This window comes from Oreochromis aureus, linkage group 1, assembly GCF_013358895.1.
Source record: "Oreochromis aureus strain Israel breed Guangdong linkage group 1, ZZ_aureus, whole genome shotgun sequence".
Classification (NCBI taxonomy): Eukaryota; Metazoa; Chordata; class Actinopteri; order Cichliformes; family Cichlidae; genus Oreochromis; species Oreochromis aureus.
The window spans coordinates 13,032,719-13,050,546 of NC_052942.1; the positions used below are offsets into that span (position 1 = coordinate 13,032,719).

Genomic DNA, 17,828 nt, shown 5'->3' on the forward strand with positions numbered 1-17,828 from the left:
CACTCTCATCAAAAATCATATCAGTAACAACAAATCCCAGTTTGTCATGTGACGCCTTGGTAAAATAAATTGCCCATCCATGCTTTGGACATGGAGGATCTTATACTCTCACAGCTTGTTGCACTGCTTTTCTGTGTCAGTATATGAGCAAGAAATCCTTTAGTATTAAATATAGACACGGTAATCACATCGTCTTAATTAAAGCTGTCCCTTTACTTTTTAATTGCATAGTAATGTGGTTGATTTCTCAATTGCAACAAACTGATTTTAGTTGTCAGTCAATTTCAGTTCTTGTGGTGTTCCCCAAGGCTGCATTCTAGGCCCCATTCTCTTCCCTCTAGTCATTCTATGCTGATGATATGTGGCTGTACATATGCTTAAAATAGGTGATGTGCACACATTTAAATCAGCTCTGTAAATACTTATCTTGACCTTTAAGTTGTCTATCACAATTTTATTTTATTTTTTTTTTGTCTTTTGTTTGTTTCATTTTTAGGGGGAATTTCACTTGCCTTAAATTATCTGCTTTTATGACATTTATGCTTATGTGTAGGAATCAGAGCTCTTTCTAGATATTAAAATTAAATGTTTGAGAGTGTGTGAGCTGTTGTTTAATTGTGAGGGGTTTTATCAGTCACTTCAGCCTAACTGAGCAGCCTAACTGAGCTTCATATTTCCGTTGGTGAACAAGCGGGATCCTTTTATTGTGAAAAACTAACAGGAAATATGTTTACCTTTCATGATAATAAACTCCACTAGCTTGATTATAAACCTTGCTTAGAGTCAGGCTTTCACTGAACATCACTCACAGTGGAGCAATAGATTTTCACTAATTGCAGCCATTTGTGGCAAAATTACCGCTACACCCCCAACTGCAGGAAAAACCCTCCAGTTGCCACAACTAAACCACAAAAGAGACGCTGAATGCAAATGATGTTCCCAGCTACAGTCATGACAGTCCACAATCCTCACCAACTACCTCCCAGCATGTGTGTTACACCCAGCAATTAATGTAACATTTACAGATTGCACAAAATACTGCCAAAAACAGTCACTTTTCATATTATGCAGAAGGTTACGCGAGGTTAGCTTCAGGTCCTTGAGCTGGTAATTGATGTGGAAGTATCTGTACAAAATATGTCCATGTATGCATGAGCTCAGCCATATGCACAGCACCTTCAGCCCACACGCGCAGCTAAAATCACCCCATATTGCATCCCTAAGCACCCTGTCTCCCCCCTCTCTCACATGCACAGTCAGAAATCACAGCCTTACAGCCAGCACCCCCACAAAAGTGAAAATGAATGTACTCGCCACCTGTGGTGGGAGCAGAACAAGAGAGTGGGAGAGGAAGAAAGAGAGGAGAAAAAGAAACGACATGGCAAGTGTTCATGGCAGTGAGTCAGTACAACAGGATTCAGACGCTGACATTAATAGTATGTATCATGAATCATCTCCTGTGGCCTGTACTTGACAAAAATGCGTAATGAAAAAAAAGAGAAAAGTTGCAGCTTGACAGTCATATAGCTGTTTGTGTTTGCATGATATTCATTTGTGAGACATTTTATCCAGAAATGCTGCCCAACAATCATCTCAGATATCAGCACAAAGCCACAAATTCCCAGAGTAGCTTGTCTTTTTCTTAGGTGTGTGTGTGTGTGTGTGTGGGGGGGGGGGTTGAAATGCAAGTGTGACTGAATGTGTCTCTGCCGGCTGTGTGATTCATGTGAAGCCACCGAGTAGTCACTCTCTAGCCGTGCGTGTACGTGCATGTCTGTGCATGTGTGTGGTTTGGCGAGCCACACTGATCCAGAGCTGCATGTCTCATCCCTCCCACCATTACTCCTGTCAGCAGGCCCGAAACCACAAACCATCCTGTCTGGAAACAAAGCCATTAAGTCACAACAACCGTCTCTGTCTCTCCCACGCCCTTTGCTTCAGTTCACAAGTCCTCGCCCCACCGCACTCCACCGTTTCATATCAAAGTGTGCGCTGACAATCATATTCAAAGGAAGAACCGACACTGAACTGTTTCTGTGAGCAAAAATTACACCTGCAGTAATCACTGCACGTCTCTATAAAAAGTTACATATGTACTTCTGATTTTTTCTTTGCACAGCGCGGAAGAAGAACAACTGAGCTGTTTCTATTAGCCGATGATTAATGAGCAACGTCAACTGTTTTTCCTGACAGCAACGGAAAAATTGAGGTGTTTCTTTATCCTTTTGCCTTAAAAGTAAAAAATCATAATAATATATAACAAGTGGTATATTTTAAAATCAGCAAAGCATTGCAGAATTTCAGATGGCAACTGAATCTTAAAAAAAACAAAACAGTTAACTGATGTGATATGAAAGCTGTCCTGTATCTGTCGTCATGGCTGCACAGCTCCATCAGTGTGTTAGAGAAGGTGCTCTGCTGCCTGTCCAGTGAGTGGTGCAGAGGATTATCCGCTTGTTTAGTGACCTCCTCTCAATCACTGCTTCAAAAGTATCCAGTGTGCAGCCAATCACAGAGCCAGCCTTCCCGATCAGTTTATCCCATTCGTTGGGCGTCACCAGCTCCCATGGTGCCCTCCCAGCAGACCGCAGCAAAGCACCCTCCATCATTTTGATGCACGTTGAACGGTTTCAGCATCCTTGGGAAGTATGAAATGCTCTTCCCCTTCTAGTATACAGCCTCTTTGCTGGGCTTCCAGTTCAGCCTGTTGTTGATGTTGGTGCCCCTGGACTTGTGCTTCTCCGCCACATCAACATCCTGACCATGTAGCCGTCCTCTTACTTCTAAAGTTGATCGTCATCTAACTGGTCTCATTTACATTCAAACATAGATGATTCTTTCCAGAGCACTCCACAAAATCATCCGCTGGTGCAGCGTCCTCCTCTAGCCCCACACCAATACAACCACTGCAGAACCGTGTCAGTATTTCTGTAGGTGGCATGAGCTTGCGCTGTGCTGAAGGTTTGTCTCATTTGTTTCAGTGCTGAATATCAAAAAAGCATTTTGTTTGCACTGAGGGAGTGTTCAAAGAAGAAACATGTAGCATAACATGTAGTCTTTTCAAGTTTGGATTTTGCAGTAATCAGATTAAATAACATTTTTTGTTATACTTTAGATTATGTTGCTAGCTCCTATATCATTTGCATTCAGTAAGTCAATATGCCGCTTTATTATCATTATTTATACTTTAACCACCTTAGTCTGAATGTTAAAAAAAGAGCAGTAACAGCAGTTTTAGCTGAATCAGATGAAAACTGGGTTTGAAGCATTAACATATTTTGTGATTTTCATGATTTTCATCTGTTCACGTCGGGGTTGGTGCCTAAGAAGTAGATTTTTGAACTTGAAAAAGGGAAGCAGTATTCTCATTATCCACTTCCGTGATTTAAACTTGTGGTTGGACTGTATCTTTAGAATTACTATTAGACACGAGTTTACTTTCTAATGCCTCTAATCATGACGGCTCGGTAGTCCTTTTCCATTATGTTAGAAATACAGAGCGGACACTACATACTGACAGGGGAAAAAAGGTCTAGAATTTAAAAAAAAGATCCCAAAAGTAGCCAACTATTTTTTTACCAAATCTAAAACTTTAGAAATCAGTTTTAAAAGAAAAAAAAAAAGTATTTTAAATGGGAAAATAACATGCTGGTGTTTTCTGGAAGGATTCATCGTTGGCTGAACACAACTTTAAAAACTAATAAGACCCCACAAAGTCCCAGTGAGAAAAGTAGCCTTCAGCCCACAGACCTCCATGAAAACCACAATCCACGCGAGTTGTTCTTAAACTTGGCCTTTTGTACAGGTAAAGCAAACAAAGCGTACCGAGTTACCTTTGATCAGAGCTACACAGTTTCCCTGTTTACACTCAGTTTGCTAAGCTAACAGTCTGCGGGTTGTAACATCATATTTATGTAAGAGTGCTGTCAGGAAGCAGAATTCCCCAAAATGTCAAAGCATTCCTTTAAAGTTCCATCCCCGCGATGCTGGCTTGCGTGCCAGAGCAGTCCTTCGCACTGCACGGGTGCTTGTCGGGAACACCTGATGAACACCGTTGGGTCATACAATATGAAATGGGCCAGTCTAGAAAAACAGTTTTATTGATTTTATTAACAACTGTACATTTCTTTTCAGTGCCGACAGCATTTGCTACATACTTTGGTGTTATTCAGAGGGACTGGTGCATTTCACCCCGTTCATACTTTGTTGTGGGAAATGCTGACAAGAACCAGGAGCACAGTTTGAATTTTACACCACCTTGATTCACTAACTTGAGTTTTTCTGTTGTTTATATTTAAGTGCCATTACCACCTCCTCATTCTTCTTCTTTTTATTATTAACAAGCATCTACAGGCATCGAGTACGTCTGTAGAGACGGACCGATCCGCGCAGTCAGTCGGGTCAAACGTCTGCCTGCCTCCCCGTCACGACCAAACAAACACGTTCCAGGAATATTGATAAGATACAAAGGGCAGAGTGATTCCAATAGCACAGATTGGACTGTTTGAGTTTGGTCTGTAGCCAGGAAATCAATGGAGCAATTCAACATCCACATTACGTCAAGTTAGCAAAAAGCACATTGTCATTCAGTTTGTGCCCGCTGTGCTTCTGCTGCCAACTGAGGTCCAAGGGTTAGGCTAAGCGTAAATGTTTCCCCATCTCCCTTAAACTAACAAGGTAAAACAAACAGGGGACAGATAGCACAGACAGAGCAGTACACTTAGTACACTTTAAAAAGAATTTCTATATATATATATGAATGAAATTTACATCCATCTCTTTTCACGAATCATAGTGCCCCGTTCGATCCCACAGTAGTCCAAGCGGCCGAGGCTCCGTCTCACACAGGAACTGTGATTTCTTGTCCGGTAAGAGCACTGTGACAAAAAGGCCATTTTTGAAAAATCGACAAGTTTGGTGCTCCTCTGATTTCCAAAAAAAAGATCAGCCTGCAGAATGTGCTTTAAGAAAAACAAAGAGCAAAACTGTTAAAAAGTTCTCATGTCCCACTCAAATATCAAACAGAGTGGGAGGGGGAGAAAAAAAATCACCACAAGTACACCCAGGACATGAAAATATATATATTTTTATAATATATATAAAATGTCTTATTTATTCCAATATGTACACTTTGCACAAGATGTCTGGGGAATGAGTTTCTCACAATGAAGCGCTGCTTCACCAGGTTACATCCAAATGTTCTTGAGGAAGGAAAAGACCAAAAAAGAGCAACCCAAAAATAAACCCAAAGACAAAAGGACGAAAAAAGAAAAAAAAAAAAAGTTAATTTCTTTCCAGTACAAGCATCCTCAGGCCGACAGCGCCTCTGATTTCCACAAGTACACTTTGAGAAATCTGCAGCCCGCAGACGGTTGGTCAGGGAGAAAACTTTAATCTCAGTAGAAGTGCTGAAGCAGAGCGGGAGCCTCTTTCTCTCTAGTAGATGACCTCGTAGACGGTGGCCTTCTTGTCACCGGATCCTGTCACAATGTATTTGTCATCTGCTGAGATGTCGCAGCTCAGGACGGAGGACGACTCCTTCGACTGTGGAAGGGAAAAAAAAACAAAAAAAACAATTGCCACTGAATATTCCAAGTTTGATCATTTCTTTTGTGTCGGTTTTCAGGTTCTCAGTCTTGGACTCAATATTTTAACCACAAGGAGGGAAAACTATGTGATTTGTTCAGCAACATGTGGGTACACAGCTGTTTAATTCAGTCAGATTACTCATGAATTAGCTGCCCAACTGTCCTTCAGGTAGAATCTGCTGATGTCACATTAGCTCAAGGACAAAATATAAACCAGAAATCTGAGCTGGAAAAGCCTCGGCTTGCATTTTAAAGTTACGAAACAAAACTAATGAATTGTATACAAGTGCAGTGTGAGATTAAAACAATCTGAAAATTATTCTAGGACTCATCGGCCTCTCTTTGCACTGTACACACTGTGCAGCTCCAGTTAAAAGTTTGGACACACTCGCTCCTTCATGTCCAAACCTTCGACTGGAGCTGTGTATTTGTAGTTATCCAGTTACCTGGAATATGCTGGCACCATAAGGAGTCCTCCATGCATTCAGCAGGTTGTCCTTCCCTGTGCTCACAAACCATTTACCTGCAAACACAGAACACACCTCTTTAGTACAATCCAACGTGTGTGTGCTGAAAGAGAGACACACAAACACGGTCAGTGCTGTCCTTCAGTCCTGCAATAGAGCTGTGCAGAACACAGCCAACACGTGACTGTAATAACATCATCAATGGCCATAAAAACCTGAAGGGGAAAAATTGCCACTACACCAGCAATCGTAAAATCCCCATAATGAAGGAGACTCACACCACTTCCTCTTAGATAATTATTTAAATCACCCTCTGATTAATTACCCAATTGACTATTTGGCTAATGATTTAATTAGTGACAGCGCGAGCTCTGAAGCAGTGAGCTTCATTTGAATGAACTAGTTCTGTGGTGGCAGAGATATGAGACGGTGCTGTGGGGGGTCTTCGGAGACTAAATGAATATGGACATTTCTAGGAGAAGTGCAGCAGTAAAACCTCATTTGTCTCAGCCTCAAACTGGAAACCAGCTGGTCTGCCTAACAGGCACAGTGATCCTCGCTAAAAAGCATTAACAAATTTCCCTAATGATCCTCTTTGTAAAGTAACTTCTCCCATGTTCACGCGTACAGTCCTCACCCTTTGAAATTCAGACTCGGTCATGTGAGCTGCATAAGTGTCACATTTCAATTTTTACAAATAAGCTGCACTCATTAGGAGCTCATAAAAATATTCTGAAAAGCAAACAAACAGCACTTTAATCACATTCAGTCATTTATGGATTTACACAAATGGTGGTCCTGTTTGTTTTTAATAGTACAGAGACTTTAAGTAGTAACCAGCTGCCCAGAGACTGCAAAATCCTGGCCAGGCAGTGTGTAAAGATGTGGTTTCGAGCCCAAGTGGCTGTCGAGACAAGTTAAAGATCCGGAAAAATCCATGTTCACCACATTTAACAGGCGGCCAGTAAGTGGGATGTTAGGTCAGGAGTCCAAATTCTCTCACCAACCTACAGAGTAGCAGACTAACCACCAAGCGTCTCGAATTATTTCACATTTTATGCATTTGTTTAACTTTTCAGTTATGTTTTCATAACATTGCTAATACATGCTAAAGCAAGCATTCCCAAGTTGTCTTTTTTTTTTTTCTTTTTAAATTCTGGTTGTTGGTACCAAACCCTTTTATTATCAGTGGTTGCTCATTGTGAATGCAGAATAAATCTAGACCACATCTTCTCATTGACAGTTATGTGATACCTGCCCAAAAAAAAAAAAAAAAAAAAAAAAAAAAAAAAAAAAAAAAATTACAATAGCGTAACATATTTTTGTACAAAAAATAACCCAGTTCTTTGTTTTTTTAATAAATCAACTGGCTCTGTTTGGGTGCCATGATGGTTCAGTGGTGAAAACCGTCCACTTGAAGAAAGGAAGTTCGCGGTTTGAATCCAACAGTTGCCTTTTCTTTGTGGTGCTTGCGTGTTGTCCAAAGTCATGCACGCTAGGTCATTTCTAAAGTGGCCCTATGACAGCTGAGACAGGCTCCATGCCAGCGTGACCCTGAACTGGATAAGCCATTAAGAGAAAGGATGGACAGCGCAGCTCACTGGTATTACTCATCCTCTCTGCTGCTATGACAACACTTGCTGCTCTACAGGTACTTATGTTAGAGAGTACATGTCCACTATAAGCCAAGACAAGTATAGTCACCGCATGATTAGCTTTTGTTTGTAGCACAATCATAACATTTCACTATCATCATGTCTGTTTGCCCTGCTTGCAGGTTCTGTTACACGTAGTGAAGCATTGTTGTCATCAGCTTGCGTAACACACAACTTCATGTACATCCCTCATTTGGTCGTGCCGTCCTTTGTGTGGGAGTATACGATTCATGCCAAAACCTGGCACCACTCAAACATTAAACACTATAATTGCCAGATAAAAGTGAAATGAAACTTTTTTGCTCACAGGTCTGTAATATATAAACGCAGCTCTTCCTCTGGTACTTACCACAGTAGGCGAACTTGAGTGAAAGAACGCAGCTTTCGTGCAGGTGCAGCTGGTACTTGTCAGGCTTGGTGTGGTGGAGCACCTCCACATTGCTGCTCTCCATACCCACGGCCAGCCATTCCCCAGTGGGACAGTAGCCCAATGAGAAGATCTGCAACAAGCACAGAGCTGGATCAGCAACAACATCAAAGCAGCCAAGAATCCCCTAACCAGAATCATTAAAACAACCCTTAACTGCTACTTCTAAACTGAATGCCTAAGACATGTCAGAAAGATTACTCAGTACCATAACTGGATGAACAGAAAAGTCTTTTTCCCCCTTTCCGTTACCTGTGAGGTAAAGTCATGCTGCTGGAGCTGTCGGCCTTCCCTCAAATCCCAGGAGCGGACCGTGTTATCGAGGCCTCCGGTCCACAGTTTGGTCCCGTCGTGGGAGATGTCGATACAGCTGGCTCCATCCGTGTGGCCCTGGAACTGCCTGGAACAACAAGATGCCAAAAATTAGACAGGAACAAAGAAAGTTTTCCATGCAGGTGTCTTATGTTGACGGTTGGCTGTTTTGTTAAATGCAGTGAGCAGTGTTTAAAATAAATCCCAGGCTCCAAAGCACTGACCTGACCAGGGTCTGGTTATGGAGGTCCCACACAGCGATGTTTCCATCGGAGCAGCAGGAAAAGCAGACCTTGGCGTCAGGGCTGATAGCCAGTGCGTAGCAAGCTGGGGCAGAGGAAGTGAGCTCAGCCTTTATGCGGGGCGTCTGTGAGGCCAGGTCCCAGATGGTCAGTGTGCTGGCCTCGCCACCCACTATTAGGGTGCGGCCATCAGGCAACAGCTTGCAGGAGCGGATGTAATTGTCTCTGTTCTGGAGCATAAACAAAGACAGGGTATCGCCCCAATCTTAATGACTGGATATAATCTGTGTGTTGTGTTTTTTTTTCCTACATGTGAAATATCTGCATAATTAGTGATTTGAAGAAGAAACTATTACATTTCTGCTGAAAAACAAAGACATCAGCGACGCACATCAGTGTATTAATTTAAGGCTTCCTTTTCTTAAACTCAAAAGCAGCTTTTCTTTGACAAGTTTTCACACTGTAGCCGACTCTTGTTTCTGATACAGCGAATATGTGGATGTCAGTGTTAACAAGAGATGCAGAAAGAACGTGTGGGGCTGCAGCTGTTGGCCAAGCTCCGAGAAAGCAAGAAGACAGATCAATAGGACCGTGGGAGCTCTTGGTGGAATTAAAACAGCACCCTGATGACTTTATAAGACCCGATTGCACTCTGGACGAACCTTAAGGGTGTTGGAGGCCAGACGAGTGTAACTGCATGAAGCCACAGTATCAAAATGAGAAACGGGAGGCAGTTGGGAGGAAGTAATGAGCTGGGTAATGGCAGACAGGGTTGGCCAATCAGAACATCATTACTCAGCAGGCTTTTTTTTCCCCCTCCCCCCCTCCCCTTCCCAAGGATTATTTCAGCACAGCAGTGAGACACTATGCTGAATTATTCACATCTGTGTCTGCTGGGATCAGGAGGAAAGCTACTGGGGGATGTGGGGTCAGGCTACATTTGATGCTCAAGAAAACTCTTAATGAAGTGACCAATCACACAGACTTCATGAAACATGAATGCATTATGTCTCTGCTCTGGTTGGAAGCCTTACAACAGCTAGTCTAATGGCACGCATCTAAATCACATTTCACACTTTCTCCTCCTGAGACTTCTAACGAAATAACAAAGTTACCAGGCAGTCGAGTTGGGACACTGGGCTCTTGCTGCCTGGCTGGCTGATGTCCCAGATCTTGACACAACCCTTGCCGCCGGTGTAGACGTGACGTGTGGGATTGCTGATGGTGACGGCGCACACCACTTCCCCGTGGCTGAGTGTGTTGATCTGGCGAGCGTGCCGTGGGATGCCTGGCCCTATCAGTGCATCTGGAGGGAAGGGCACGGGCTGCATCTGACCATCTGCACTTACGTGAAAAGAATAGGCTCTGCAGAACAGAGAGGGAGGGGAAAGCTCATCAGAAGTTCAAGCAATCCATTAAATGCAAATCTAGTTTAAACACAAAACCTTTGGGTTGTAAGTAAGAAAGAAAAATTAAATACTCACGGTTTTCCTCCAGAAATGGAAGTGAGGCTGGCTGGCAGCCCAGGGGCTCTCATGTGAGGATGTGGGTCGAAGCCCGCCTGCATGAGCAAAACGACGGAACAGTTAGCAAACAACCTGCAAAGATAAATCAGGCTAAGCTGACATTCGGATTGCAGCCTTGCTTTAGGTGCTTACGCCTCGGGGAACCCTTGTACCATTGTTTCCAGGCAAATCCCTTGAAAGGCACAGACTGAGCTTCACTGCATACAGAGGAGCTTTGCACAAGGCTATAACATCCCACATGCTAATGCTAATGAAGGCCTGAGAGATTTTCAAACATGGAGATGCATTTGAGGCCAAGATTTATTTATTTTTCTCTAGTCTTTAGAATGCTAACTAGCCAACATCAAAGTAAAGGAGCTGGGCCGTCTTTCTACTTTCTCATTATGTACACACAACAAGCTGCAGCCAGCCAAGCAGAAATATTCACGATGAGTTATGGAAATGCAGAAGGAACGCTCAAGTTTCTCAAAGTCATTTTGCAAACACAACCTACTGTAGCGGCGGATAATAAATACAGCTGTTCGCGAGGGCTGCCGTTATCTAACAGGCAAATCATTATTTATTCAGATGTGTGTGATAAATCCTCATTTTCACTAATAAATGCTTTATAGAAGCTGGAATAGTTACAATTGGCGAGCGTCCGTAGGCGGCGGCGGCTGCAGCGCTCATCTGTGGGGAAATGAGACCCGGATACACGCCAGGACTCGTCAGGGATCCGTTCATCTCGTGATGACCCATCATGGCAAAGGGAGTGGCATAAGAACCGGCGATGGACAGGGGGGTACGCAGGGCTGGTGCGGCTGACAGAGAGAAAAAAAAACAAAAAAACAAAAACAGATTTATAAAAACCTCATAGAAGAAAGAATCATTCATTCTGTTAGGCGTCAAACAATGATTTGTTACAGTGAGCGCAGGGCTGCACTGAAAATTGCGTTACATGGTTAGGGTTAGGAATTGGGAGCAGCTTTGGGTGAGGTGTTTTTGTCAAATTTTAAAATGAACTTTAAATGTGAAGGAGATTTTTTTTTCCCCTGGTCCAATAAGACCCCAGTCACATTCAGTTGAAATTCAGATTCTTTGTTATGGTGGTTGGTGCTGGGAACTACACATTTTTCCTAACAACCAGTCGGTGCTGGCTTGTCTGTGGGCCTGTATGACTGGATGTGACATTTGGATGTGACACAACGTTAATGTAGAACAGGAGAAACAAATGAAGAGGAACTTGAATCTAAAACTGATAATAACTTTTGTTACGGTTCTACAAATATCTTGCTTCTCATCACAAGACCAGACATTTACAGCAGTAAAGCAAAAAGCAGACCAGTTCTGGTGATGTAGCATTATCTTTTTTTTTAAAGATTTGATTACAGAAAAACAAAACCAAAAAAAAGAAAAAGAAAAAAAAAAAAAAGAAAACAGTATCTTGCAGACACTCACCCAATGCCTCCATGCCGGGCGGTTTGCCCATTGTTAGAGGCCGCAGTCCCGGAGTGGTGCTTGTTCCAGGTGTCGGCGCCTCGTTCCTCGGTGTAGGCGTGTTTGACTTCAAGCTTGGCGTAGATGACTTGTCATTCTAAAAAAAACAGAGATAGTCTTCAACTTTTAACCTCAGTGTGATTTGGATCCTATTACTGAAAGTTGTAAGTTCACATGTGCGTGCACGTACACATGGGCACACAAACAGCATCCATACCAGAGTTCAAAATCCCCCACAGAGTCAAAAATACCCTCACTGGCAGGAAAATCCAGAGTGACAATCTGAGTGGACGGCTTGAGGTAATCCAATCTAACACTGACACTTCCATTACAGCCATGGCGTGTGTTTGTGTGTTTGGGGGTACGGGTATAAACCTTTGCTTAGAAGTCAAGCTTATTAGGAGTGGCTAGACATTCAAGATGGTGTCCCAAACACCTCTTATAATTAATCCAAATCCTTCAATGTTTGGCAAATGGGAGGCTGAAGAAGTGGGGGTTTAGCCTAGTGACATTATAGGTGGAGAGAGATGATGGAGTGGATTATAAAGCTATCCTAATCCTTAGCTTTACAAAAAACATTTCACTAACACAGCCGTGTCGGTGAACACTTCAGTATTAGAGAAAGTGGGAGTTGGAAGGAGAGAAGATGAGTTGCAGCATAAAAAGACAGAGACAGCAGTTCCCCCGCTGCTGTGTCTCTGGGTTATTTACAGCCTGAGGCCGAGGGAGAAATGACCATTTATTGGGTAAGCCATAAAGGAGATTGAGAGGGCTGAGCCATAGGGTTTGATTTCCTGAGAGTGCATCTACCCTCTGCCCTCGCAAGCCCCGCATAGCAGCTAACTGCTAAGCCTGCGTATTAGTCTTTCACACAGACATCCACTTCACTTGACAAATGCTCTTTAGTGTGTCAGTTCAGCCTCCCCTGCCCTTCCACTGTAACCTCCTTATTTCAGCTTCTCTCTAGTCTTGCAGCGTGTCCCTGACACTCACATGGGCGTGGTCCTTAGCTTTAGAGGACGGCGTGCTGCCCGAAGAGGCGACAGAGGCGGGGCTGTTGGGGGCAGCATCTTTCTTCAGGACTCGTGATTTATCCAGCCCGTTTTCAGGAGGGGAGTGAGCGGGGCTAACTCGAGGGGTGGCCGGATCCTACAGAGTTAAATGAGACAGACAGAGAGCGAGACTGAGCAAACAGACTGGAGGAAAGCCACTGGCATGTACATGTAGGTCAAACAAACCGGGGCCTCATGTGCAAACACAGATAAATATACTCATGCACGTTCACATTCTCCTTCTCACACACACATGCACGCACTTCTCATTCACCTGTCACCCCCTTTTTCTTTGTATTCTTTGTCGCACTTTCTGCATGAGTGGCAAAAGAAATACAGCAAGTAAACACACACTCATCGCACACAACCAATATTTTGACAGACTTTTTGGCAACACGGAAAGGTGTTGAGGCTTCGGCAGACAAAAGAGAGCTGTGTTTAGTTTTGTGTGCAGCCTTCACACTGAAAAATGTGACTGAGCAGCTCAGTTTAATTGCAGTCTTACCTCATTGGATACATCCACCACCAAGTCATCACTTTTGTCTCCATCACTGTCCTGAAATGACGGAGTAACGGGTTAGCTCACTGGGACAGCTGAAATTACAGCATAAACCAAAGCGGTCCACGTTTTTGACCAGACCAGATGTGAAGACTGAGAATGAATGAGCTACAGGATTATTTGCTGCACACAGAGAGAAGTTCAAAATGCTAAATGTAACACTTTGCTACAGTTTCAATGAAGTGTCTTTGGGAGAACTTTGCAACCTGGCATTAATTTTAAGTAATATGAAGATAAGTCTGTGAATAGAAACAGTACGCACATACTTAACACTAAATGCAAAGTTTATTAAGTTTCATTACTAAGCTAACTGAATAAACTCAGGTATACCCTTCCAGGAAAACAGCAATTAGCAATTGAAAGGTAAATTTTGAAATGAAACAGAATACAAACATCATTATTTTCTGTTATATTTGGACAGAAAGTAAACAAACACTCACATATCTGCTCATGCTGTCTTTGTCGTCCACTTTGCGTTTCTTGGACTCGAGACCATAGTCTGATGAGCTGCGGTGCTTCTCGCTTGCTGCCCGCAGGCTGTCTGATGGCGAAACTGAGTTATTCTGCCAACAAGAACATGCAGACAGACCACATCAGTCTCCAGTTCCCTTTTAGTCTCTTTAAAACGATAAATATCCTGAACTATATGTGCTCAGAGAGCTATGCAGAGGTGTGTTGCATTGTGTAGAATTGCATTTTAACAAATGTCTGAAACAAACTCATCTGGCAGCACTTTAAGCTGCTGTCTTGGCAACCCAATATTGCAAATGAATGGAGTTATCTGTTGAGTGGAGCCTGTGATGTAGAGCGAACTCTTTTCTGCCAGATTGTGCCCTTCAGCAAAGTCACTGTTTTGTAGTTTAAATGCAGCAGGTGACAAACCTTGATGAGAGGTGCATGCTACCGAGCAGTGCGTTTTCATCCAGAGAGGACTCTAGTGCCCTTTCCTTTGTCAGACCAGTAACACTATTGGGTGTAAAGCTAACTGGACAACAGTCCTAGACTGAGGAAACAGCTAACGCATAAACACACAGAACACCAATGGGAGACTGGTACACAAGGTGATGAGAGACGATTGAGCAGAGGCAAAGAGGGAAGAAAATAAAAATTAAAATTAAAACATCTGCATGCACACACACAAGCAAGCCAGAAACACACTACCAACTCAAACTCAACAAGCCACATTCCTAACAGTACTGCCTAACAGTAAGTACATGCAAATAAAAACAAAACTGACCACAAAAACCAAGTCTAAGGCTGCTGCTCCTGTGTGTGTGCTTATCTATGTAATGTGACAGGTCACAGCAAAAAAAAACAAAAAACAAAAAACAAAAAAAAAAAAAACACTGACTGTAAAGTTCATGAAAATGAACTAGATTTTTTTTTTTTTTTTTAAAAAGAGGAAGCAAAGAAAGAGGCCACTAAGGGAACCTGGACCAGAGAGCAAAGTGAAAGAGGGTGCTGCCAGCAGAGAAAAGAGCCATGAAAGAGGCAGAGTGAGAAAATGAAGGGGGAAAGGAAGAAAAAAAACAGAAAAGAAAATGAAGGCAGACAAGAGAGCAAAACAGGAAAGGAACTTGGCAAGCAATGAGAGCATAGCAGTGTGGCAATGAGTCCTCCCCACTAGTGGGAATGCTCGGACAGGCTGGCACTCTCTCAGAAGCTGCAAACGGGGTTTTTGTAGTCTGGGCGCTGGTGTGGTGGGGTGGCACTGCCAAACAGGCCGAAAGGCAGGGGGGAGAGGGAGGGAGGAAGTATAGGCGAGCACACTCTGAGGATAGCCCACACTGTTAGGTAGCTCAACAAATCCCTGCCTTCATCAGAGACAGAAAGGCCTGGTGAAAGAGGCAGGAGGGAGGTTTCTGTCATATTGGCTGACTCAAAGAGAAAGAAGAGCATAGAAAGGTAACAGCTTGAAAACTTAGTGACATTAAAAACCTCCTAAACTGAGGAGAGTGTGAGGAAAAAGGTGTGCTGGAGGAGTTGATAACATATACTTCCAGCACAGTGGCCCAACCATTTACGCTAACCAAGCAGCTTTCGGCCTCCTCCTCAGGTTCAGCTGCTGTTGTGGAAGAGTTTTAATCTGGTTTGGTGCAAAGATAGACCGATAAAAATCTACTGCAGCCTGTCTGTGTATCTGAGTCTGAAGCCTTTCAAGGATTGCTTAGACTCAATAACCCTGCACTTGCCTCCAACTCCGGTATCAGGTGACCTGACACAAAAGGACAGGAAGACTGTGTGCGCAAACTGGAAAAGAGAGGGAGAAGACTGTGGCGGGGAGATCAGGTAAGGTGGCATTGGCAGCCGCTCGTCACCACATGAGAAGAGGGACGAGTTTGGGTTCCCTTCAGACATGAGTGGGCCCATTCAGGATGGTCAGTCAATGGGAACTCAATCTGGCCAAGCAGATCCAACAGAGCGTTGCACTCTGGCTAACTGAGAGCTTTAAGCTAGTCCAATAAACAAGGACCTTAACATGAGAAGGAAGAGAGACGGTGACGGCGAGAGACTGGAGGGTGAATCAAAAAAGCGCTGGAAAGGAATGAATGACTAAGATAAGAATACAGAGCAGAAAAATAATAGAATTAGCAAAAGAAAAGGAGACAGGTAGATAAGAGGGGATGTAAAGAGCCAGGTACTGGACACATGCAACCAGTAAATCCTTTAAGGTGGTTAGGGATGAAGAGAAGGAGAGTCAAAGTCGCTTTTAATTGTGCTGAAATTAAAGGAGGTAGCTGACTACTAATCCTTGCCCAGTGATTGGAGTCATTTTCCACCTGGATTAGATGGCACTGGCTTATTTGGCCAGACGTCATTACTTGATTCAGTCAGCTTATACCCCTGTGACTACAGCTGTGTGTGTGTGCCCGCACATGAGTTTCTATTGAACAAAGGGCCGTCGTCTATGTAAAGACACCTAATCACCAAACACAGTGAGCAAGAGAGCGACACACAGGAGACGGAGAGTCAACGTACCGTGCTCGACTCGCGTTCTTTCAGAGGAATGGCCAGGGGTGAGTGAAAAGATGAGGGGCCAGGAGAGAGAAAAGCAAAACACAAATTAGTATGGGTGTCACTAGGATTACTCATATCAGCAACTCAGCAGTATTGATTTTGATACTACTTGGAAGACACATTTAATTTTCATATTTAAGATCAACAATTATTAACCTGATACCTCAAATGCTGATATTACAATTTATAAAATACTTGGCTCTTTGTTGTCTTGTGTCAGAATAAACTATTTTCATGCTGACATATCAAGGGTTTGACAAGAAAATTGTATAAAATCTTATATAAAAAAAAATTCTGTCACACATCCATTTGGTACAAAAACATTTAAAAACCTATGTTGATGTGTTTCACTGATAAATATATTTAGCTGGAGAAAGCAGTGCTTGGCAGCTACAGTTAGCCATCATCCCTAAAATGCCATAGGCAGTTTGTTTGTTTGTTTGTGTGTGGCAGGCTTTGCTCCTCACCTCGGTGCTCCAGGTCGTGGTGGTTCTTCTCATCCTTCACAGGCAGGTGGGCTTGGCTGCCAAGAGCGCCCAGAGCCAGCAGGCCGGAGCCAGCGCCCGTCACGGGGGGGATGCCGGGCGGCTGCAGGCCTGAAGGGTGAGGGGGCAGTTGGACCGGGGGACCGTGGGCAGCGTGAGAGAGGTGCTGAGCCTGAAGCTGCTGCTGCTGCAAACAAACGCAGAGAGACAGGAGACACGACAGAGGACAAGTGGGTCGGCTGGGAAGTGGATCCATGAATGAACACACTCTGCTGCATTAGAGCCGGCTTTGACGACATTCAGTTGAAAGCCAAACCGTTTATGCGTAATAGCTGCCTGCAAGTCTCCGCCAACATGTGGATCCAGCTCCACCAGGAAATAGTGTGAAATACCAATCACTACTTCCCAGAAAAACTGACAGGAGTTTGAGTATAAAGATATTCAATTTAAATTCCTATTAAAGAAAGCAAATCGGAACAAGGAGGAGCTGCAGCCACATGATATTTACCATTTGAGGCTTGAGCAATACTTGAAATAAAAACTGCCCCAAAAAGGCAGTTTCAGCAGCGATGTAAAAGTTAGCAAACCTGTGCAGAGTTTGCACACAGATGACTCATAATGTTCCTCCTCTGAAAGGACCCCGACCTCACGTTTGTTCTACACGTCTGGTTCTCTTTTTAAAAAATCACGCTCTGCACTCATTACCACACTGATACGCTTATCACTGCAAGCTTTACAAATTACTTATTGTTTGATGGTACGTGACCTTTATCTGACAACTGTGTTTGACTCAATAACACGTCACCTGTGGTCGCCAAAAACGATACAACACTTTTGTTCACTCCCAAACCGCTGTGCTTCAATCATAGCTGGGACAGTTTAAAAAAAAAAAAAAAAAAAATCAATAGGTCTACACTTGAAAACCTCAAAACCTTTCAACACTCTGGAAAACCAAGCAAGCATGCACTCTTTCAGCAAAATGCTGTTAAGCAGAGACGGCGGAGAACACACATGCCTCCCC

The 17,828-nt window shown here is 43.4% G+C and overlaps 1 protein-coding gene across 11 annotated transcripts in view; it reads right to left on the minus strand.

Moving 5' to 3' along the window:
- Positions 1 to 4,084: 4,084 nt before the first annotated feature.
- Positions 4,085 to 17,828, minus strand: part of LOC116324021 (transducin-like enhancer protein 3-B) — a 29,411-nt gene continuing 15,667 nt past the window's right edge. For 5 of the 11 annotated variants that reach the window (XM_039608117.1, XM_031744562.2, XM_031744558.2 and 2 more), the window contains 14 exons: positions 16,790 to 16,994; positions 16,284 to 16,342; positions 13,745 to 13,867; positions 13,251 to 13,301; positions 12,687 to 12,842; positions 11,655 to 11,790; positions 10,845 to 11,017; positions 10,176 to 10,252; positions 9,807 to 10,056; positions 8,674 to 8,921; positions 8,390 to 8,537; positions 8,060 to 8,210; positions 6,035 to 6,111; positions 4,085 to 5,544 (listed from right to left, as the gene is read on the minus strand). In XM_039608117.1, the coding sequence (XP_039464051.1) occupies positions 5,437 to 5,544; positions 6,035 to 6,111; positions 8,060 to 8,210; positions 8,390 to 8,537; positions 8,674 to 8,921; positions 9,807 to 10,056; positions 10,176 to 10,252; positions 10,845 to 11,017; positions 11,655 to 11,790; positions 12,687 to 12,842; positions 13,251 to 13,301; positions 13,745 to 13,867; positions 16,284 to 16,342; positions 16,790 to 16,994 (1,962 nt within the window). In that variant the 3' untranslated portion in view covers positions 4,085 to 5,436. The remainder of the gene's footprint in view (positions 5,545 to 6,034; positions 6,112 to 8,059; positions 8,211 to 8,389; positions 8,538 to 8,673; positions 8,922 to 9,806; positions 10,057 to 10,175; positions 10,253 to 10,844; positions 11,018 to 11,654; positions 11,791 to 12,686; positions 12,843 to 13,250; positions 13,302 to 13,744; positions 13,868 to 16,283; positions 16,343 to 16,789; positions 16,995 to 17,828) is intronic. The other 6 variants (XM_031744563.2, XM_031744560.2, XM_039608123.1 and 3 more) reach the window with 2 other exon arrangements.